General features: G+C 34.2%; 1 protein-coding gene across 1 annotated transcript; it reads right to left on the reverse strand.

Annotated features, from left to right (window-relative positions):
* Positions 1 to 602: 602 nt before the first annotated feature.
* LOC144967303 (uncharacterized) lies at positions 603 to 24,598 on the reverse strand. The gene is made up of 16 exons (XM_078904363.1): positions 24,177 to 24,598; positions 23,369 to 23,561; positions 20,578 to 20,739; positions 19,252 to 19,339; positions 17,781 to 17,898; positions 16,409 to 16,538; positions 15,013 to 15,159; positions 13,951 to 14,145; positions 13,464 to 13,592; positions 12,742 to 12,909; positions 11,657 to 11,818; positions 10,374 to 10,585; positions 9,050 to 9,170; positions 4,417 to 4,566; positions 3,215 to 3,400; positions 603 to 1,752 (listed from the first exon to the last, which is right to left on the reverse strand). The coding sequence occupies exons 2-16, from the start codon at positions 23,538 to 23,540 to the stop codon at positions 1,355 to 1,357; spliced, it is 2,538 nt and encodes an 845-aa protein (XP_078760489.1). The 5' UTR covers positions 23,541 to 23,561; positions 24,177 to 24,598; the 3' UTR covers positions 603 to 1,354.
* Positions 24,599 to 24,943: the final 345 nt, after the last annotated feature.

Raw genomic sequence — 24,943 nt, forward strand, 5'->3', positions numbered from 1 at the left:
TGTAGTAGAAGTATTAGTTGTAGTAGTAGTAGAAGTAGCGGTAAGCAGGTTTGATGAAAGTAACACCAATATACTTCAAATAACAATTCTCCAGTTGTTGGCAAGGATTTGACTGTTATAACAGTCAATGTTATAGAATGATAAAATTAATGCGAAAGAGAACTTCATTCAGGTACAGAACGCCTTTAAATCTCATGCTATTATTTACCTTTTTTAAAAATCGTGTTAGATTCATAAGATGAATAATCTTTTAAGAAATACTGCAGTTGCCACAAACATTGAGTTCATGCAAGGGAAACAAACTTAGTATAGCATTAATATATACATAAACAAGCTTAAATGAAATGTATCACAATACTAGGCTTTCTTGGGCTGTGGAATGTTAACGAATTGATAAACATAATCACAATAGTTAATAACGGCACTTTAGAAAAAGATATATTTACATTTATACGACCCCTCTCCCCTCTTTCACAACTTTTAATTTTTAAAAAGCAGAGAAACAATTTTCTCAGCTCAAGTGTGTAAGATTATCTATTTTAACTGTACTTTCTTTTTTTTTTTGTAAAAAAGTTATTCAGAACTGAGATAAAATCTTGTAATTTTTCTTTTTTTTAAAAAAAAATGACATAAGTACTTATATACGACTGGGACTTGTATTATATTAAAAATAAAAACATCTGTTATTTCTATTCTCTTCTTTCAATAAAAACTGTTGGTTACGTTTTAGTTTGATAATCCAAAAATCTGAAATAACACAAGGGATTACCATTTCACAGAGGTAAAACGTTCTGCAACTATGAGTTATCATCATATTATAACCAGAAGCAAAAAGTGACCAAGTATGATTAATTTTTTTTTAAATGATGAAATTGAAAAAAAAAAAAAAAAAGCTCCGGTTTAATCACCAAAGACAAGTATTTTTTCAACTAGTGATGTGAAAGTATTGTAAGACTAGTCATCTCGCCATAATAGTGTGTCACTGACCCAATACAAATGTTGCTGTCTTGTAGCTAAAACCAAAAAGCGAGAAAGCAATTAAAATCATCAACTAATAAAAAATATGTTGAGTATATTGTCTTCTTTGATTACACACATTAAAATAAAACATTTATGTGTTAATCAAACAGGAGCTTACAATCAATTCCTTCATTTTTTTACCTCTACATAAAAGAGCAATCTCTGAAAATCGATGCTACCTTTGTATAAGAAATGGGAAGAAAAAACAAAAAGTATTAAATATCTTAAAATGCTGCTGTAAAAATAAATGATTTTCGTGCCAGATTAAGGTAATTTAAAAAAATACATATTTACATATGAAAAAGCTCTAACAGTAAAAGTGATCTCTCTAATATCACAATATGACACAACTTCTAGAGCCTTTTTGGTCACCTTTTGAGCTTTTATTAATTTTTTTCCCATCAATGGAAGATTCTGTGATTGTTGTTGACATTTTGTTCGTCTTCCCACTTTTCTCTATCCGTTTGTCTTCCACCGTTTTTGCATGGGTTTCGTGTTTATTATTGTGGTTTGAGTCTGTTTTACCCAATTTCTCAGCTTCCTCTGCACTAGGAAGAGCTCTAAACAAGGCCACCCCGGCTAGTTCTGTGACCGGATCACCTCCATGTAGTATGATATCCCTCTCCTTTTTCATGATATCGTTGGCTTCTTGTACCAAAATCTCAACGTCTCTCTCTGTTATGGGATGCTGTCGAATAATTGTGGCACTGAATTCTAACGTCACTTCATTTACTGAGAGAGAGAAAAAAAAATAATCAAAGAGTAAATGGAGAATCGAATCAGAATATTGTAGTTTCCACATTACAATAATGAGGAAGTCATTGGTGCGGCTATGTGGTCTAGTGGTATGACACTCGCTTTAGGATCGGAAGGTCATGGGTTCAAGCCTCGCGCTCGGCGCATAGTTGAGTCCTTGTAAAAAGTTCTTTACTCACATTCTCTCACCGTACTCAGGTGTAAAAAGTGTACCTGGTCGTTAACAGCGTTGTCTTTGTCCGATGCTAAGAACAGGCGTCATGTCTTGTCCAACATGTTGAATGTTGCTGTTGACCAGGGACCCCTTGTAAAGTGCTTTGAGCACATTTAGTGGATATTGCGCTATATAAAATCCATGTTTTAAATATTTTTTAAAAAGTCATTTAAAACATATAGTATTCTTGCACACATCTGAAACATTCTTAATATACTCTTATAAATAAATAAAAATTAATTTAGATCAAGTACTTCAGAGTCGGGTTTGTGACGATTTCTGGAGCAATTAAAAGGCAGTAACAATTACTTGTCACTCTTTGGATAGGATGCCATCCTAAAAAAGTGCTCTCTGACAGGTTCTATAAAAGCATTATACCAATTTACTGTTGGAACTCGAGATTTAAAATTGGTCCCTTTTCATGTAAGTCGAGCAACTGGGAACAATAACAAAAGCAAGAGAGATACAACAGTAGTAATGCAGACATTGATGACAAAAGCTTAGGTGGAAATGGCAGGGGGTCTCTAAATCTAGAGTTTACCAATTTATTAAAAACAGATGTATGTAAATGCTCCTGCTCGAGGCTCAAAGAAATAAATAACAATGTGAAATTGAATGCAAGCTTCAATTTAATAAACGAAAACAGATATTGTGGGTGTTTTGGGTTTCCCCTATATCAACAAAACAGGATGAATGAAACACTACATTCGTCTGCAGTGCTTCATTCATCCTGTTTTGTTGATAAAGGGGAAACCCGAAATGTACACAACATCTGTGTTCATTTATTAGATTGAAGCTTACAGTCAAGTATACATTGTTATTTCAAATCAGATATGCACATGATATAATGAGCATTATCATCACTTTACTTTATCAAGACACAAGTCCGTTATAAATGTAAACCTAATCATGAGTTAGACAATAAAAAGGAATTCAACTATTAAATACATTTAACAGACCTGCCTAATTCTATGAAAATTCGTAAAATTACGAATTTTTGGCTCCGTCTGCAGAGCTTCAAAAGTGTCTTTGACTCAATAAATCTCATTGAAAAGGAAAGTGCCGTTCCAGTGAAACTATATTTAGGACTTTGGAGCATTTTTTGATCATGTTGAGGGCAAATTATAATGCGTCAAGCTATTTCTATGGTGGCTTTTCTTTCTTTTTTCCCTTCGAAACTACGATTTTCTGAAATTTCAAGTTTGCAGCTCTGCGTTTACTTACAATCTGGTGGAAGAACAACCAATGGATAGAATCCACCAGGAGGCTGGTACACAACCCTGACCAGGAGAATCTTCCTGTTGACCGTCAGGTAACAAATGACCAGTTGTTCCTCGTCATGGTGGAGGGTGTCGTCGATATACATCACACCCCAGCCTACTAAATCCCCGACTCTGACGAGGGAACTTGCTGCAAATTGAAAGAATAAGTGAGGATGATGAGTGGTTTAAGATTGAGAAGCGAGTTGGATTTTATGGTAATTCCTTTAAAACTGAGAGCAAAGAAATAAGGTTGAACAGGCTAGCCGGAAGAGTTCAACAAGAGAAATAAATATACGGCCTTTTGTCTTTATTTGTACTATTGCCATATTATATTGTAACATTTAACCCTGTCCTTATCAATTGTCAGAAAATCGTCATATCTGTTACGATAGAAACAAGTTTTATTCGTCAGATTTGTTTAATAATCACAAAATTTGAAATGAAATCTTTGTTATATTAACACATACTTCATGCTGTTTTTGTAAAAGCTTGTTTTTAATCAACAAAATTAGTTATAGTATAGCATCATCTCATCAGTTTGAAATTTTGAGTTTAAAAATTTAATTTGTGTGTTGGTATCTATGACATTTCAATAAAAATTTTGAAAGTGGTCAGTAAGGAGAGGGTTAATATCCTTTTCTTTAAAATTGAGAGCAAAAAGAAAAGAAAAGCTGAACGGGCTCAGCCTACATAATTAAACATGAGAAAATAAAACATAAGGCTCTTTGTTTTTGTTTTTTTCTCTCTATAAGATCATGTTATATTTTAACCACTAACAGATAAAAGAATATCTGAATTGCCTCAATAATAGTTCTTGTTTAGCTTTCTGGAATGTTTAAATAAAAATCATTAACCTATGGTAGACGGCGCATGTACTTAATGATGGTGATCAAGTGTGGTTGGGTTGTTTGATTGTCTTGTTTGATTAGATTTTATTTTAAAATTAGTAAAACATGAACTTAATCCTAATTCATAATTATATATCTATTATATTTATCTAATATTAAATCACGACAGTTTCAATTTTTAGAAACTAAACCACCCTAAAAACCTTTTGGATGCCACGGTTTTAGATCACAAATATATCCTTAAAATGTGACCAGGTAATTTATACAGAGGTTATCATTATATTTGAAATTAGATTCTAAAAATTAAATTATTTACCTTCATTGACAGCCCAGAAGCGAAGGAAATCCAACTTAAGGCACGAGTTAGGTGGGGGGTCGAGAGGGGTGGCAGTCGATAAAACAATGGCAGGTGGTGCTCTGTCCGGCCCAAATTCCTTGGTAAGTTTCATCTCAAAATGATTATAGCCTGAGGAATCATATCAACCAATCATGTTATTATTCATACTTGAATTCATTTGCTTTGGTTAATAGATCTGTTAATGGGTGCATAATGATCCTTGCTACAAATTTGTCATTTGTATTCATTAATGCATTCTCTAAAGTTTCAATTATGTTCAAGAGTTTACAGTTAATAAACCATTCTATGATCAGTGTAGTTTTGGAGAGAAAAAAAGAGTAAACTTGTTTCCTAAACATAGAAGATAGAGTTTTAAATTTTTTTATCTAGGTTGCAAGGATTATGTATTATTTGACCTGAACTGACGTCAGGCTATTTATGATTCAATGAAAGGATAGATGCCGATGTGGTCTTGTGGCATGACACTCGCTTTCAGATCGGAAGGTCCTGGGTTTGAGCCTCGCGCTCGGTGCATAGTTGAGTCCTTGGAAAAGGCTCTTTACTCACATTCCCTCACCATACTCAGGTGTAAAATTAGTAACTGGCCATTAACAGTGTTGTCTTTGTCCGAAAAATTGTAATATCGCATAACAGGCGTCATTTCCCGTCCTACATGTTAAATGTTGCTGTTGACCATGGACCCCTTGTAAAGAGCTTTGAGCATGTTTAGTGGATATTGCGCTATATTAAGCTCACTATCAAGCTCAATTATTCATTCTTGAATTAATTTGCTTGTTTAATAGACTTGTTAATCGGTGGACAATGATCCCTACAAATTTGTCATTTGTATTCATTAATGCATTCTCTAAAGTTTCAATTATGTTCAAGAGTTTACTGTTAGTAAACCATTCTATGATCAGAGTGTACTTTTGGAGAGAAAAATAAACATGTTTCCTAAACATAGAAGATAGAGTTTTAAAAATGTGTTATCTAGGTTGCAAGGATTATGTATTATTTGAAGTGAACTGACGTCGGGCTATTTATTATTCAATGAAAGGATAGATGCCTATGTGGTCTTGTGGGATGACACTCGCTTTCAGATCGGAAGGTCCGGGGTTTGAGCCTCGTTCGGCAGATAGTTGATTCCTTGGAAAAGGCTCTTTACTCACATTCTCTCACCATACTCAGGTGTATAATGCGTACCTGGCCATTAATAGCGATGTCTCGATACGAAAAATTGTAATATCGCCTAGCAGGCATCATGTCCCGTCCTAAATACTAAGTGTTACTGTTGGCCAGGGACCCTTGTAAAGTGCTTTGAGCACATTTAGTGGATATTGCACTATATCTTCTTCTTCTTCTAGGTTCCATGCCTGGTCCAGGCTTCGGATACTGCATGAATTATCTCTCTCCATTCCTCCCTGTCTCTTGCTTTTTCAAACAGCTCTTGGATTGTTAGGTTGGTGAAGCCCTTCAGTTGGTCTATGAGTGTTTTTCTTTGTCTCCCCCGGGCGCGTTTACCAGGTATTTTTCCACAACTTGCCAGGTATTCATTCTTATCTTTCCTTACTATGTGTCCGAAAAAGGATAGTTGTCGATCCACTATTAAGGGCATTAGTTTCCTTTGTTGGTATGTTTGTTTTAGCACTTCTTCGTTCGTTTTGTGTGCGGTATACGATATTCTCTGCATCCTTCTCAAGCACCACATTTCAAAAGCTTCAATGTTCTTTTGTGTTTCTGCATTTGTAGTCCAGCTTTCGCATCCGTAGAACAAGATTGGCCACACGTAGCACTTCAAGACTCGGAATCTAATCCCGAACGACATCTGTTTGTTTTTCAAAATGTTTCCCAGGTCCATGAAGGCCTGTTTGGCTTGAGTTATTCTTGCTCGTATGTCTCGGTTACATCTTCCATCTGTTGTCACTATTGAACCTAGGTATTTAAAACTTTCTACGTTGGTAAGCTGCTCGCCGTGAATCGTTATATTGCAGGTGTTGTTGTTTTCGGGGTTTTTCTGTATTACCATGCATTCTGTTTTGGTGATATTCACTTCCATTCCCTTGGCTTCACTATCTACTACCACTTTGTCAACAATCTTTTGAAGTTGGATTTCTGATGTTGCAATGAGTACCGTATCGTCTGCGTATCTTATATTATTTATGTTGTGACCTCCTACTTTTATTCCCTCCATATTATTTATGCCCCTCATGATTGTTTCTTGGTATAGATTAAACAGATCTGGTGAGGCAACACACCCTTGACGGACTCCTTTCTTAATAGGAATGGAATTTCCTGTAGAGTTTCCGATTTTGATAGATGCCTGCTGGGTGTAGTATAATGTTTGCATGAGTCTGAGGTCTTTCTCATCAGCGCCAATGGAGTGCAGTTTTAGTATTTCTTCGTGGCGTACTCTATCAAAAGCTTTTTTGTAGTCGACAAAACATAGGTATAGTGGGGTCTGAACCTGTATAGCTCTTTCACTTAAAACACGGAGGAGGTATATTGCGTTCCTTGTCCCTCTGTCAGGTTGGAATCCATATTGTTCTTCTGCGATTTCGGGGTTAATCTTATTCCTTAGCCTGTTGATAATTATACGCAACAGTATTTTGTTGATGTGACTTATTAAACTTATAGTTCTAAAATTTTCGCATCTGACTGCACCTGCTTTCTTTGGTATTGCTATGAAAATAGAGTTACAGAGATCTTCTGGAATTTTCCCAGTATTGTATATATTGTTGAATAATATGTGAAGTTCATCAATTGCTAGATCTCCTAGGCTTTTTAATACCTCTACAGATATTTCATCAGGGCCTGTTGCTTTACCATCCTTCATTCGTTCCATGGCATGTTCAATTTCACTTTTGGTGATGTTTGGTCCGCTTAATGGTTCTTTGAATTTCAGTGGTGGTTCATTTCTATTTGGATCATTGTACAGTTCGCCTATGTATTCTACCCATCGGCTTTCTATATGTTGTTCTTCAAATAGCAGTTCCCCTTGTTTGTTTTGGATACAACTTCCTGCTGCTTTGCTTTTCCTTTTCCCTGATAGTTCTTTTATTCTTTGGTGAGCTTGTTGGGGGTTGGGTTTGTATTCTCTTTCGATTTCGCAGCATTTCCAGTCTAGATAGTTCTCGTGTGCCTCGATGCATTTGGATTTAATGTGGTTGTTCAATGTTTGGTATTCTGCAGACCTCTGTTGCATTTTCGTCTTTCTTCAAATAGGTTTAGAATTTCATTTGTCATCCATTCCTTTTTGCTGTTTGTTTGAGCTATTGGTAAATGCTTTTCTGTAGTTGCTTTGACACACTTTTGGAATATATCAAATTGTTTTTCACATTTTTCGTTATCAGGTTCACTTTGGCTTTGTATCATGAGTGCATTTTCAAATTCTTCTCTCATTTTTGTTTGTATGCCATTGTCTTTGCATAACCTGTAATCCCTCTTTTTTCTACCAGCTGTTCTCTGAATAGCTTTAAACTTTATCCTTACTGTACAAACAACTGGGACATGGTCACTGTCTACATCGGCGCCTGGGTAGGTTTTGCAATTTAATATGCCATTTCTGAATCTTGATGATACTGCTATAAAGTCTATCTGGTTCCTTGCTCTGTCCCCTGGTGATTGCCATGTCCAGGTTCTTCTTGGGTGTTGTTGAAACCAGGTGTTTGAAATCATTAATTTATTTGTTCTACACCAATCTGCCCAGATGTTTCCTCGTTCATTTCTGTCTCCGAGTCCATGTGGTCCGATTATGTCACCATCTCTGCCCCTGCCAATCTTAGCATTTAGGTCCCCCATTACCATAAGGACTTCTTGTGATTTACACATTCGTTTTGCTTTGTCTAGTGAATGGTAAAACTCTGTCATATCTGCATCTGTCGCCTCTTCTGTTGGTGCATAAACTTGAATAATATTGGTGTCAACTACAGGTCCTCTTAGCTTAACCAGCAAAACTCTGTCTGAGATTGCTACGTGCCCTTTGTAAAATTTGGTTGATTTTTGGTCTAAGATCATCCCTACTCCTTTTTGGAAAGAGGTTCCACCACTCCATATGATCTTATATGTCATGTTGTTTTCTTGTTTTGACATGGTTCCCTGCTCTTTCCATCTCATCTCTGCCAGGCCAAGAATATTTATTTGGAGCCGTTTCATTTCTTTTAGAATGTTGTTTAGTTTTCCTTTTTGGGCACAGGTCCTGACATTCCATGTCCCAATTTTGGTTTTGTCACATTTGTTAAATTTATTTCGCCTAGTAACTGGCTGACGGTTCGGTGTGACCTGACGAACATCACGCTCCCAACCGAGCGAGGCAGCAGTCTTCCGTGAAAACATGCTCCACTATATAAAAAAAGCTCAATTAAGCTCAATTATAGATGATATAATAGTGCTTTGGTCAAAGTTGTTAATAGTGGTAGGTAAACATATCATCAAGAGTATTTCAGAGCGATCTGACCAGCAATCCCAAAACCAGATCACAGTGATCTTTTCAGGTAATTTAAAAAAAAATGTTTTTGTTAAAAAGCGTTTTACATCACTGGTTATATGTTTCTGTGGGAAAATATATCTGCCAAATCTGTTTTAGTAGTATATCACTATCATCTGATTGACAAACCTTTATGAAGACTGTAAGGTGCCTGGATAGATAAAGGAGCGTTGTGATCTTTAACATAAACAGTGTTCTTACTTCTGTCCACAACTGAACCAGGAGGTAGGCACCAGTGACTTAGATTTACCTGTTAGAAAATGTGATTGAGCTTATTAAAATACCATTTAAACAACTAACTAAAGCTGTCGTCAGAAACAAAAATAAACATATTTTAAAAAATATAAAAAAATCCAACAAAAAAACAAAACAAAACAGAAAAACACCAGCCCCCCCCCCCCCCCACCTCATAACGACAACAAAAGACAAAAACAGAATAAAAGCAACCCTTATCATGTCATGTAAAATTTACACAATTTATCATTAATCCTGTCTGACAGAAAGAAAAAAACGTATTCATTCATCATTGTTATTTGACGTTTTTGTTTGAGGCAATGCTTTTTGTTCATAATCATTTCAGAGCTGGCACCTCTATTTCAAATCGCATCTGTAATAAAAGTTTTCAAATACTCTTTGTCTTCATCAGGGTTTTACAAGAGGTCCTCCATTTCACATTGGAGTCTTTCGTGATTAACACAATCAAATAAGCCATTACTATTGCTTGGTAATAAAGAAAAAAATGGAGACCATCATAAAGAATGAGCATAGGAGATCTGTAATACTCTAATTCAATGTTCTAAGGGGTCCCCGATAGCTAAGTTGGTAAAACATTCATCTCATATGTGAAAGGACCAGTTATTGTCCTCTGTTAATCCTAAGTTATTTTTATAACCTCCCAGTATACCCAGCAGTAATTCGTTAGCTGTGTCTATTTATTCGATCTGTTGAAAAGATCTTGCCCAGAGTATTCTCCACATAATAGAAATGATCTCCATTTAACGTTTTTGGAACCGGGATAAACTCAGCCTGTAGGGCTATATGGTTTGAAGACCCTAAGAACAGCAGCTTCAGCTCTTGCCAAATTTTACATTAACATGTTAATTGCTTATTGTAACTAATTTGTCACACACGTTTTATTATTCTACTGACATTTGGTAAAAAAGATTAGTTTGTTGAATTTCCAGTGTAATATTCTATAATAAATAACAAGGTGAAATTGAATGTAAGCTTCAATTTAATATATGAATACAGATGAAATGGACGTTTCTGGTTTCCCCTTTGTCAACAAAACAGGATGAATGAAACACTACATTTTATCTGTTTTCGTATATTATATATTGAAGCTTACATTCAATTCCACATTGTTATTTGTTTCTTCGAGCTTCGAGCAGTAACATATACATTACCCAGTGTCATATTCTTAACTTTAAAGATTAATGAATGGTAAACTTACCACACTAAAAATTGGAGCCCCCCTCATCATGTTTGGCCAACAGACGTCCACAAGGACATCATGACCGTTAGAACACAGGGCAATGGTGGGCAGGAACTCATCCCTGTTGGACTGAGTGTAGTAGGCTGTGCCCACTGGATGCATGTTCTTGGTAAACAGAGCAATAGACATTTCCTTGGCAAACGCCTCCATCTCTACTCCTACAACATCTCCTGATTAGGTTTTAGGAAAGATTTAACGATTTAAAAAGAAATGCAAACATAGATTGCCGATGTAATTCATCACTTAATACTAGTAAGATAGTGAAATCTAGTTACTGAAAACTGAATTTGTTGCATCGTAAATGACTCTTGAATTAAAATCAAGATGTTTGTTAAAGAGACTGAATATAATTTCTTAAAATATTGAAAAATAAATTTTAATGTGTTTTTATTTCAACTTTGAATTCTCTTCTTAGAATCTTCTTCTTACCCTCGCATAATACCAGCTTGCGGTAATTGATCACATGGAAGCTTTGAAGTCAAATAAAGAATTTTTTTATTCTAAAGAAGTTCCATTAACTCAAATTTTAAAACATAATTATATAATAGGAAACAGACACAAATTATTGGTTTTACTTATCTCACCAGCTTCCTAGAAAAATTACAACAAAAAGTAAACAAACCCCCTTCCAAAAACAAAACAAAAACCAACAAAAAACAACAAACAACCACCGGCACTGATAGCAACAAAACAAAACTAATAAAACCTCAACAAAAACCGAAGGACTTTTTGAAAATTATATATTTGCCTTTTTCTTTTTCATTTGTAAATGCAGGACTAGTTAGCCAAGTGGTTTAGTACTGTAGCCCGGGAGGCTCCAGGTTCTAACCCCACTTCATGCATTTTTATTTTTTTCCTTGGGCTAGATAATCAACCCCCAATTTGCTCACTTGTACCACATGGGTGATTCCTGTTGACAATAGAGATATTTGTTTGATGGATTATCTTTATTTCCGCATAGAAGCCTATGAAACGGCATCTAATATTAATATATTATTAAATGCATTCTATCTATTTTTATGGGTGAAGGTGGGGTGGTGTATTTTTTATGGTGGTATAATTCACAGAGAGTGCACACAATTCTTTGCTCTGTTCCTATTTCGCATGAAGTTAATAAAGTATAGAGAATTTTTGAATCACGGAACCACTATGACATTAGCAAAAACAACATTATATAAACAATATGAAATTTTTAGAACTATAAATTGTTCGAGGCAGTTGGTAAATTATTTAACAGTTACCTTCCTCGTACAGCTCTCCAGTCAAATTGCCATCATTCCTCATGTTTCTGTACAGTTTCCCATCCTTTGACATCCATCCTACAGAGGGTCTCGTTTTGCCAGGATATTTATTCAGAGGAATATTTCGACCTGCGACTCCAATACCAACTCCTGAGTCTTCATCTGAAGATGCAAAAATGAATGAAATTAGTCGTCCTCGTGTTACGATTGTTTGTTTCATACAGAATCAAAAATGCTTAGACAGATTTGATAAAAACGTTGTATTGGATAATGCTAGGAAGTTAAAGAAACTCATTTCCTTGGTTCCAAATCATCTAGATTGTGATACTGTAGCTTCGGTAAGAATGATTAAAAATTCTATTGTAACATTATATTTCACTAGACAGTTTTGTAAAAATTAAAAAGTCTCACTTGTTTTTGAAAAGGAGGTCGAAAAGCAAAGCTTTAAAATTGTTTGAAATTAAATCAAATTTAACAAAGTATCAACAGAATATAGAGTATCACATGTACGGTTTAATACACCTGATTTTTATGATTTGGCCATAAATCTACAACAGGGCGTCAAATAATGATTTTGATAATATATCTGAAATTGCTGACTGAATCTACACTATCTAAAAAAGATACAATTTTATGATATACACTTTGCTTCTTAAAGTAAAAACATTCGAATAGGCTATATGTAAAGCTGTTCCAATTTTCCTGACCCAAAGAAATTTTTTCAAATTTTATATCCAAGCTGTAGAACAATAATGGCCAAATTGCAAAACCTGAAATTTGAAAAACTGGGAAAATGTGACCCTCCGTCTCAAAACGGTATTATGTCGGGATGATTCAGACCCCAAAAAGTGAATTTAGAGATAGAATGATGAGAAATTGGAGCTTAGAAGTTTTTGCAATGCAGGAAATAGTATTTATACTCCACCATAACGTACAGAAATTAAACCCAAGTTGGGTATTTGTGGCTATGAATTCAATTTCCCTTACCGAGTGGATCCCGACATAATACCGCTTTGATACGGTGGGTCACAAATTATATACCTCGATTATTTCTAAAAATCCAACATATGCAATTAGAAACTCACCTAATTGTCTTATGCGTAAAAAGAAATAGTTGTTGTCCTCAGTTAAAGGCTTAGTAAACTGCACAACGTGAATACCGGGTTTTGTTGATGGCAATCGAAGAGTGCAATACTGATCTCTCATTGATACTTCTATGTCTGATGATTTGCGTAGCATAGACTCCTTAACATCTGGAATAATATATTTTCTATTGATGAATGAGTAAATAAATGGAAAAAACAATATAAAAAACCCCAAAAAACCCCCAAAAAACTGGAGCTTTTATATCCACTAAACATGCTCAAAGTGCTTTACAAGGGGTCCCTGCCCAACAGCAACACTTAACACATAGGACGAGAGGAACAATGCTGTTAACGGCCAGGTACTCATTTTACACCTGAGTATGGTGAGAGAATGTGAGTAAAGAGCCTTTTCCAAGGACTCAACTATGCGCCGAGCGACGCTCGATCCGAAAGCGAGTGTCATATCACTAGACCACAATAGATTTATATTTGAGATTATCAGTCCAATTTGGAACATAGTAAAATTAAGACATTGTGTGTGAAAATCACTTACACCTCCCCCCCCCCCTCCAGCTGCATCTCCTCTTTTTGTACTTTTTGGCTGTATGTTTTCATTCTTAACTGTTCATGACTTGAATCAAAAAGTTGATGCAAATGTTGAGGTTTTTTTTTTTTTTTTCTTCTCAAAATATTCATTGTCAGATTGTTGCCCCAATTCTTACCTCTATCTAAAAGATCTTTTTGTACCAGTTTGTTAGCCTGACCTATTTCCCTCCTGAACTTGTCATCTAAAATGTGAGTTAAACCACTTGGTTTGTTGTTTGTTTCTATGTCAACAGATACTTTGGAAGCTGAAATATATAAATAAATATAAATATCTAAAAAAAATAATACTATAAAACCCACGGAGTCAATGATAAAGGCAGTTAAAGAAATAAAACAAGATTTAACATTCAAAGCTAAAATTTCTATTTAAGCATTGCATTAATTTTTTTTTAAAAACAAGTTTTTGGTAACGAATGAAAAAGTCTTGAAACTGAGCAATAAATTAGTAAAATATTTTAAAACTCATTCTAAAATGGTTAAAGCCTTATTTTTATATTGAAAGCAGCAGGGCCAAAACGGTAGAAAATCACAACAACAGATTAATTAAAAGATATTAAATTATCATTTTTCATAATTCTAAAGCCAGATAAAATGTTTCGATACCTCCTTCTTTTAAAACAACTAATGGATAGAATCCCCCTTCCGGTTGCATCATTATCTTGCCCAGAATGAAGTCCATGTCTCCAGTCACATAACAATAAACAAGTTGTTCTGCCTTGGGGTTGAAATTTGGCTGGTTTCGAAGGTCTGGGTTGTAGTGAATACCCCAACCTATTCTATGACCAACAGTGTCTTGATCTGGTAAAGACAAAGGAATTTAATTGTAAAAGTACTTGAAGTTGTATAAGTAGCAACAGTAGAAGTATCAATAGTGGTAGCAGCAGTGGAAATTGTAGTTGTAGTAGTGGTATTATTATCATCATCATCATTATTATTATTATTATTATTATTATTATTATTATTATTATTATTATTATTATTATTATTATTCTTCTTCTTCTTCTTCTTCTTCTTCTTCTTCTTCTTCTTCTTCTTCTTCTTCTCCTTTTCTTTCTATCATCATCATCATCATCATCATCATCATCATCATCATCATCATCATCATCATCATCATCATCATCATCATCATCATTATTATCATTATTATTTAATATATCATTATCATTTATGTGCTCCATGGTGAATTATGGTTATATGGGTCTTACAAATTTCAGGGCTATTTGTTTTTATAAGTCAGTTGAAAAAAAAAAATGAAGCAAATTTGGCTTTAAAAGACTACGAAATCAATAAGCACTAGAGAATTAAAAAACAAAACAAAACAACCCCCCCTCCCCAATTTTTTTTTTAATTCACGCAAAACAAACCTTTAAGGTATGTGAATAATCAAAAACAAATTACAAGACAGCGAGGCCAGTCTCTCGGCAAGAAATGGGAGACATCACTAAAGGCAAAGCAACCGTAATGTTAACAAGTAGGGAGGCTATAATATAATAATATACTATGGGTTTTTTTGCCTAAAACACTGAAGTCTGTGCCAGATATCGGTGATCATGGTACGCCATTCATCTCTCTGATCAGATAACCTCAAAAAACTAATATTGCTCTTCTCTTACGACACTGAATAAAATTTAAAAAAAAGGATTCTATAACATGCATATTATGTACTTTTAATGTCCAAGTCAAAACGGATGTAATCCTGACTTAGTGTGGAGGATGGAGAAGGAATGATGGGACTGCATGTGGCAAGACAAATGGACGGACCGGGCACGCCTTTACTGGATTCTTGGATTATCACTTCAAAATGTTGAATCTCTGAAAAGTGTTTATTAGAATGTGTTTACACATGACATTATTGGTTAACATTGAATTATTTATGATAAATAAACAATAATGAAACGGAATGGAAGCTTCAAATTAATTTGCAAAGACATATGCTGTGGCTATGTGGTCTAGTGGTACGACACTCGCTTTCGGATCGGAGGGTCCTGGGTTCGAGCCTCGCACTCGGCGCATAGTTGAGTCCTTGGAAAAGACTCTTTACTCACATTCTCTCACCGTTCTCAGGTGTAAGATGAGTACCTGGCTGTTGACTTTGTCTGAAAAATTGTAATATCGCCTAACAGGCATCATGTCCCGTCCTACATGTTAAATGTTGCTGTTGACCAGGGACCCCTTGTAAAACGCTTTGAGCACATTTAGTGGATATTGCGCTATATAAAGCTCAATTTATATGACGTGGACGTTTCGAGTTTTCCCCTTAGACAACAAAACATAATGAAAAAAACACTAAAGATGAAGAATTCGTCTTTAGTGTTTCATTTATCGTGTTTTTGTTGACAAAGGGGAAACCCAAAACGTCTACATCATCTGTCTTCGTGAATCGAATGAAGCTTCCATTCCATATTATTATTGTTACTATTTATTTCTTCAAGCATCAAGCAGCAACATTAGAAACATAAATGATAGGATACTGGACAAATATTGAGACCAATTTCCATTGAATAGATATGTAAACAACAAACCTGACAAATTAAATAAGTGGCATGAAAAAAAATAAATAATAAAAACGGTTTGCTTCACCACGAAAGAAAAGTTTGGCATATTTGAGACAAAATATGTGGCAATTGTTGACATATTACACTTTTAATAAAGAGTGAATTCCTTTTCAATTGTATTTCCTTCTATTAATCCATTTATTTATTTGACAAAAAAACTTTATATTATATATTCAGTTATGAATCTTCCACTTGATTTGAAAAGTTAAAATTAAAATTGTAAAATAATTTACACTTATATATTGCTTTATATTGGTCACAGCGAAAAGCAGGACAGCCAGTTTCATAAATGGTGTAAACTACAGATAGTATACGCTTGGAAAAGAAGCTCACAACATTGCCATCCGGAAGTAATGGACCAACACACAAAAAACTGTGTGTAACCTTGATAGTCTGGATAATACAGTTTAGTGAGAATTACTCAATAACGTGGATGGCATAAAAAAATAATAAAGGCCCGAGTGACGTCAACTTCATTCTATCTATATTACATTTTTATGACTAACCTGAAGACAGTGGATGAGGACTTTGTATGATGAGCTCTTCATTAATGATACCTTGTCCAACATAGTTGAAAGTATTTGACACCATGTCATAATTCACCGATGCTGGTTTAATCCAATGAAGCATATTTTTCTGAGAACAGATTTGAGAATACATAATCATAACTGAACCATTAGGAAAGATTGGTTTGTTGTTTTTTTTTGTTGTTTTTTTTTCAAAAGGAGGGCAGCTCATTTAATGACAAAATATAAGAGAATTTGCAAAAAATTTACATCTTGAAAGCCTTTACTGACAAATCAATTGAATACAATCATTGGAACTGTCCAAAGCAATTTAAATACTAATCAGTTTTATACCAGATTTCTCCATACAAACAAATTTCACCCACCGTTTGCAAGAACTTATAGGCTACAAACAAAATATGCAAATATCAAAGATATCAAATACTCCATATCAAGTAAATGTGTTTACTTAACGCACACGAATACTTGGAGTGATAGTTGATTTTTGTAATGAGAAGAGGAATTGTACGATTAATTTGTTGTAGAATTTGCATTGATATACGAATGATATGACATTTCAATGACTTGAACTAGAAAAGCATCAAAAAAAGGCTCAATAAAAAAAATAAACAACAAAACTTCCAAATGCAAAATCATGGATGTTCACACGTCATGAATAAGGGTAATAAATAAAGAAAAAAACTGTTTTGTCAAAAACTGCAACCATCTTCTTTTTGTAAAAGAATATGTCACAAATAATAAACTGAAATATGTGCTAAATCTAATCATAATATGGAATAGGATGAAACAGCATATCATCATATCATAATTGAAAACAATTCAATTTAATTTTTTCGTTTTTTTTTTTTAAATTAAAAACTTTGACAGGTCCAAATCTTTATCTAATAATAATAATAATAATAATAATAATAATAATAATAATAATAATAATAATAATAATAATAATAATAATAATAATAATAATAATAATAATAATAATAATAATTATAATAATAATCATAATAATTATAAAAGCAATAATAAAAATATGATCTTCATTGTCCATACAGGCCATTGGTTGTTTGCTTTACAATGTTCGAAAGTACACACACTCGTTTACTGGTACCAACACATATACAATTCCAAATTCATTTACGGACCACATTGAAGGACATACTAATTCAAAAATTACAGAGAAAAAATTAAAAATAGACGGCTCAGCACCAAAAAATTAATGTGATATCAATACTACAAAGAACTGTAATTCATACAGGCTATTCAAATTCATTCGGTTGTATAAGGATAAGTAAGAAAAATGAAGTTTGTGTTAACATGTTTACTCAATCAATAATAATGTAATGCTAAAACTTACCTCGCTATATTTGGGGACCCCAATAGCTGCTTCAGGCCACATCAGACCTAAATCAATGGGTCCATTCTCCAATGAAATAGTAGGAAGAAAGCGACGATGGTCTGACTCAAACAAAAATCTGTAAAACAAATAGGAATCATCTGTCAATAGTATTTACATTTTGGCAAAATAGTAAAAATATATATTATAAAAAAATAGTAAAATAAATGCATTCGAGTAAACCTGAATCAATAACATAATGATATGATTTGTATCTGAGCAAAGATGCATTGAGATTTGCTGATTCCGACATAATTCAGTCTTTAGACCAGTAAGTAGATGCGTGATTCATGAATGGTTGGCAATCGTATGGCATAAGAACATTTAGAGGTAAGAGTTAATTATGATGGTCCATTTCATACTTCATAAATTGGAATTCCTTCATTTTTTTCCAATTTGGTTCGGTGGTATGAATATCAAAGACAAACCACAGTTCATGTATCCTTGATTCCATAGCGGCTATGTGGTCTTGTGGTATGACAATCACTTTTGGATCGAAAGGTCCAGGATTCAAGCCTCGTTTGGTGCAGAGTTGAGTCCTTGGAAAAAGTTCTTTATTCATATTCTCTCATTGTACTCAGGTGAAAAATGAGTACCAGGTCGTTAACGGCGTTGTCTCGTCAGAAAAAAAATTCCAATATCTCCCAACAGGCGTCATGTCTCGTTCTACATGTTACGTGTTGCTGTCGGTCAGGGACCAATTGTAAAGCCCTTTGAGTATGTTTAGTGGATATTGTGCAATATAAAAGCTCACATTAATTTTTTTTTCTTTTTTACAAGATATGGATGTGGTAAGAATTCCATATGAATGTAAAACTATAAGATAGAATGATACATTCTTCTTCATCTACCATCATGACAATACCCATGTAATATTAAAAGTGAGAGTGTAGAGTGGAATATGAAATTGTAGCCAATAAAAAGAAAAAAGAATTATTTGTTATACTATATATATATATATATATATATATATATAATATATATATATATATATATATATATATATATATATATATATATATATATATATATATATATATATATATATATATAAATATTAAATATATAGCCAATTAATGGAAAAGATATGTGTAATCCTTATAGGTTGTTCCAATGAAAGCCACAAGCGGAATCAGCTTAATTGGAACGATTTCTGAATATTGGTAATGCTCCAATTAAGCGGCTTGTACTGTATTGAAAAGTGTGTATGAAATAGTCTCAGACAACGCAAAAAGAAAGATAAAAGAAAGAAAACAAAATAAAATCAATAATTCAGTCTGCCTTGACAGGATTACTGATCCGGAAGTCTGAGGTTTGATCCCCAGTCTCTTATCATACACCAGTGCCTGTTCCTTCATTTGTCACTTAAAAACATACTATTTAATATTCACAATTTATGGTATCCGAATGAGTAAATAATCAAAATATTTACCTGGTTGCCACCGGGTTTCCATTCTTTAGAAATATCACAGTGGACTTTTTGTCCCCAAAGTAAGTTACAAGTACACCAAATACATCACCTGTAATAAGATAAAAATATAGATTTTAGAATAGAAAATTCATTCAATCAAGTTAACTTTGCTTCATTCTTATTGTCAAATAAATAAGAATTGAATTCTGATCTGAGCGTAACATTTTTAAAAAAGTCAATTTAAGGGTATTACAGTCGACTCCGCTTAATCGCACATCATCAGGATTCAGGTTAGTGTGTCGATTAAGCAGAGAAGCTAAAAAAACCCATCTAAGCACCAGCTTTCATGTGCCATTCATGTAGGACCTTCATTTCTGTGTCTTCTACGGACTTTGGACCATCACGTTACCAGACCTGACCTCAATAGAATGTTATTTATTTATTTGGGCTGTTTTTATTCATTTATTTTTTTTCTTGTTTTTTTCTTTTTCCTTTTTCATGTTTTATCGACAATAGAATGTGACATTGTTTGTTGTAATAATCATGAAGCGTTGATTGATTTCTATTTTGTGAAATCTGTTTATAGACCCTTGTCTCCAATCTCAACAGTGTAGATCATCTGTCAAGCTTTCTTATTGGATGAAGTGACATAGTTTGTCTACCAGTTTTTCAGTGATTGTTAGGGGTGGTGTGTCACATTCCGATGACTCATCCTCATCTTCATTATCTAGGCATTGTCTTTTGTGTGGCTTAATGGAGCCAGTGGTTCCTGAGATGTCAGTTCACTGCTGATGGGTATATTGTTGTCAATTGTTACGAATTGATCAAATGCTTTGGCCGAAAAGGTGTGTGGAATGGGAACAGCATTGTTGATTTCATATGGCTGTTGGTTGTCACTCCAATCAAGATGTAGCGATTATATAGAAAAAATTCAGTTTTTCAGGAATGTGTAGCATATAGGTGGAGTGTGCGATTAAGCGGAGTGAACTGTATTTCAATTTCAATGTAAGCTCGATGCATAACACCTTGAGAGCTTAGGAAGAAGTGCTAAAGATGTAAATTTTAATTATAATGGAAGGATATCTATTCTTGTTCATGTATGCAAACATTAGAATTAACGCTACCTACCTGTACTTTTCTCTCTCTCTTTTTTTTTGAATATATGATTAAATTATCAGCTGATTGCAGATCGTCTAGAATTAATTTTTTCAACAAAAAAAAGATATATTTTGGAAATGCAAACTGTTTTGTAAAAAAATTACTTTGGTTTCTTAATAGAACAAACTTTACATTGCCTTTGCTTTTAGACGAATGTTCTCAAAGTGTATATATTTTTTTAATGCTTACCTATTCCAAATCTCTCACCATCTGTATTTGCAACACATTGATGTGATGTATAACATTGGCCTGTGTCACTGTGATAGCCTACCGAGTCTATCCAATGTCCTGGATGTGCATCAGATGCGATATCTGGACCAGCTATACCCAGTGTAATCTTACTGTTGGGTGCTGAAACAAAATAAATTTCAAAATTAGAAAGAAACTAATGTAATCCCATAAAATGTATTATTTAAGCAAAGAATGTGTTTGAAACTGTCCAAAATTTGTGAGGACGGCAGTGGATTTGTCTCCTTTTGCTTCAGTTGTGTCTTTTTGGATTTGCTTTGAATCTCAGGAATAAGTGTTGAATAATTAAGAGTTGAATAGGAAATACAGTGATTTTCATGAAAGAGACCACTGCCTGAATGACAGTTTTGCCTTAGAGCCAGATATTTCATGAAATAGAAATTTTTCCATGAAATTCCACACTCTAAGTGCCTCGTCTTTTGATCTCATTTCTCCTTTACATCCGCTTTTTTTTCACAGGCATTTTATCAAGGAATAATTGATCTTTGGTATATATATAAAAAATTAAAAATTGAGCCTTATATAGCGCAATATCCACTAAAAGGGCCCCTGGCCAACAGCAACATTTAACATTTAGAATGGGTCATGACGCCTGTTAGGCGGTATTACAATTTATTTCCGGACAGAGACAATGCTGTTAATAACCTGGTACTCATGTTACACCTGAGTACGGTAAGAGAATGTGAGTAAAGAGCCTACTCCAAGGACTCAACTGTGCGCTGAGCGATGCTCGAACTCAGGACCTTCCAATCCGAAAGCAAGTGCCATACATATATCCTCTTCCTCCAATCAATCAATTAAGCACTTAAGAGGTGCATATTAAAAGACAAGCTAAAATGAGCTGTTCACAAATGATCATTGATTGACATAAACCTGATGGTCGGCAGCAATCAATATCTGCAAGTGTTATCTGATAAATCAAATATAGAAGTAACAGAACATGGCAGGGAGATTAGCACTGAAAAATCACAAGTAATGATCAACAACCAGAACACCATAACAGCCAACATAAAAACCAATGACGAGCCCCTAAAGGAAATAGAAACATCTAAATATCTGGGTGTAACACATACAAAAGATGGATCCAGCACTGTGGACATCAAGACTAGACAGGGAATAGCAAATGCGGCAATGGCAAGACTCACAAAGATGTGGAAAAGCAAGATGAGTTTTGGCATAAAACTGAAATTATATCAATCACTTGCTTTATCCATACTGTTACATGGATGTGAGGCGTGATCAATAAATGCAGAAACAGAATGCCGGGTCACTGCTTTTGAAAATTACAGCTACCAGAAACTCCTCTGTGGCACATACACTGAACACAGGACAAAGACATTCAAAAGGAAGTGAAAAACATTGCTGGAAAACAGGAACCACAACTTTCAACAGTAAAAAGAAGTAATCTATCGTGGTTTGGTCACACAATCCGTCATGACAGTTTATGCAAGACAGTTATGCAATGAACAATCAAAGGACAAAGGAAGAGAGGAAGAAAAGAAATTGTGGCAGGACAACATAAAGGAATGGACGGGACTGGACATGGGCGAGCTTCTGGAAAAGGCTAATGACTGGAAAGAGTGTCGTATTGTAAAAAAAAAAAGTCTGCATCCCAAAAGCCTCTCCGAAGAGATAAACATGGCTACAATTTCTAAATGGCATGACATGTTATGTTCCATTCTTATAAGCAATGTTTGGGTCAAAAGTAACAAAGGTGTGCTTTATCAATTATAGCAAAAGATGTTATTGTTTTAAAATAAACTGAAAATCAATAAACTGAAAATCATTAATATACACTACATAATTATTTTGATGAAGCTTTTTTTTGTTTGTTGCTTTAGGTCTCTTCCAACACAATTGAGGTTATATGAGAGACCGCTGAAACAAAAAAAAAACAAGCAATCTAACAAAAATAGTACAAATGTAAATCAAAATCATAACCTAAAGATATCATAAGCTAAATTATAAATAACCAAGAACAAACAGGCAGAAGATTTACAGAAAAAAAAATATCCTCTGTCAAAAATACAATCACAAACCAAAGAAGCAGGATAGGCTAGTAAAGAGAAGAAGAAACGACATCACAATTAAAAGAAACTGCAAAGAGAATGTGAATTATTTGAATGCATTGTGAGACTATGCGGTCTTGTGCTATGACATTCACCTTTGGACAGGAAAGTCCAGGGCTCGAGCCTGGCACAAAGTGGTGCGTAGTTGAGTCATTAGACAAGGCTCTTTACTCGCATTATCTCACCAAACTAAGGCGAAAATGAGTAGCTGATCGTTAACAGCGTTGTCTCTGTCATAAGAAAGAAATATCGTTTAACATGAGTCATGACTCATCCCACACGTTAAGTGTTGTTGTTAGCTGAGGACTCCTTGTAAAGTGCTTTGAGCATATTTAGTGGATATTGCACTATATAAATGCTCAAGTTTAAATAATGGATAAGAAGGTTAGAGCTGAAGTAAAACAATAGATTCCTTGGCTTTTAGACATCTTACAGCATTTTGCCATAGAGTCTGTTTTCCCTGCCTCCTTACCATCGAGCCATTAGTGGAAACCACTCTAACTATAATATGCAAATCTCCCCACCCCATTTGGCATTATATTGTTTTGGATTGACAGAATTATAAACTTAAAATTGGTTGCAGTTATTATATCTAGTCATTCTCCTGATTAATCAAAAATCTAAATTTTACATTTATATTTAATTCGAAGCAACTGTCTCACCAAGAGTTCTTATTTGAGCAAAGAAGTATGGCTTTTGTGGCGTGAGTGGTCTTTGATACTGGAGGAAATTACATGTCTCTGAGAATTGCTTGAGTTGGACGTTACATATTTGTCCAGGTGTGATGTCAACGTCTTCAAATATTATATCCCCAGCACATCGAAACATGGACATTTCTCACCTTGCACTTTGGATCTGAAAATTTTATTTGATAAAAATGGCAAGGTTAACGTTGATTTCAGAATTTATTTATTCTTTTAAATCTCACATTTGGATATGTATTTTAACATCTTTACCATCTGTTATAGTGTACTAAATCTTCAAAATGGAGATTATTAGTGATCTATAACTTTTAAGTGACCAATATTCTCTGCTAATGTGTGCTTTAGATAATTTCACTGTAAGATTTTGGACAAAATCATTTTTCCAGAAATAAAAAAAAATGAGACAAGCAAATGCTCCTTTCCTACGAAGAACAAAAATCACAAGCCTTGTACCGTGTGATTTTTAATTGTAATTTCATAGAGTTTAACTAACTGTTGAATTGTCTTACATTGGTTAATCCTTTCGGCTCAAAACGATATTATGTTAAGTTTATGTTCCTTTACAGCAGGAGGTGTGTAATTATTATTTGGTCACGATTACAATATGTAAAAAAGGGAAATTATACGTTTTGAAAATCGAGTTTGAAAATAAAAGGGAAGGACACACCAGAAATTTATAAATTCTTAATTAAAATTATATCAAATTCAAGCACAAAATACCTAACACGGGACAAAACATACAAAAACTGATTGAAATGCGACATACCTTCTGTCGTTCACATCAAGTATTGGCATGCATTATCGATTATCCGTGCGTTGATTAAATCTCTGATTGCCTTATTAATCGTATTGTTAGCTGACCAACCTATTGTTTGATATATATCGGAAAATTTCTAAAAAGTAAACAATAATAAAACTGTGGCGTATTAAATAAGTACAAGAATGAGTGATCGACCTGCTTATTTTTCTCAGTTACCTCGTGGTTAGAAATTTTTATGTTTTGATGTGTAATATTGTATAATGGGCTACATATCCTCAGGTATTTACATGCCTACTATAACGGCCTATGTCACAGCAAACTTGGCAAGGTAGATGTACACATTTCTGAATGTGTTCATAGATTAAAACATGAATAATCAGGTGTGTCACAATGCAGTAGCCAACAACGCTAATCGTTGCTAACAACACGGAGTTGTCTCAACTTGTCTTGTCAGGGGACGCTACTACAGAATCAGAGAGCAATGGTTAATATAATCGATTGTTTCCCTTCATTTGGGTGCTGCACAGAGTTCTGTGAGTGCATGTTATTTGTGGATACTTTTGGATTGTTTCCAGCACAGGTCCTTATAGGTCCTCTTCGCCAAACTCAATTTCTTCATCGTCTTTGTGATTTAAGTTTCTTCCGGTTTTACAATCTAAAGCGCATTTATAATTGTACAAAACATTTTGGTCAGACCAAAAGTTGTCTTGTCTGCTCTTGAAGTTATTTAAGGGTTTTTTGCGTTCACAACAGAATCTGGTAAACTGTTCCAT

The sequence above is a fragment of the Berghia stephanieae genome, chromosome 3 (genome assembly GCF_034508935.2).
Source record: "Berghia stephanieae isolate SIO BIC M18660-M18661 chromosome 3, UCSD_Bste_1.3, whole genome shotgun sequence".
Lineage (NCBI taxonomy): Eukaryota > Metazoa > Mollusca > Gastropoda > Nudibranchia > Aeolidiidae > Berghia > Berghia stephanieae.

Bases quoted from the DNA above. Each gene is read 5' to 3' on its own strand.
- LOC144967303 (XM_078904363.1), bottom strand. From the start codon at position 23,540: ATGTCCATGTTTCGATGTGCTGGGGATATAATATTTGAAGACGTTGAC. The intron at 19,340-20,577 runs GTAAGCATTAAA...ATCTTATTACAG, and splicing joins TGGTGAGAGATTTGGAATAG to GTGATGTATTTGGTGTACTT. The intron at 11,819-12,741 runs GTGAGTTTCTAA...TTGCATCTTCAG, and splicing joins TTTACGCATAAGACAATTAG to ATGAAGACTCAGGAGTTGGT.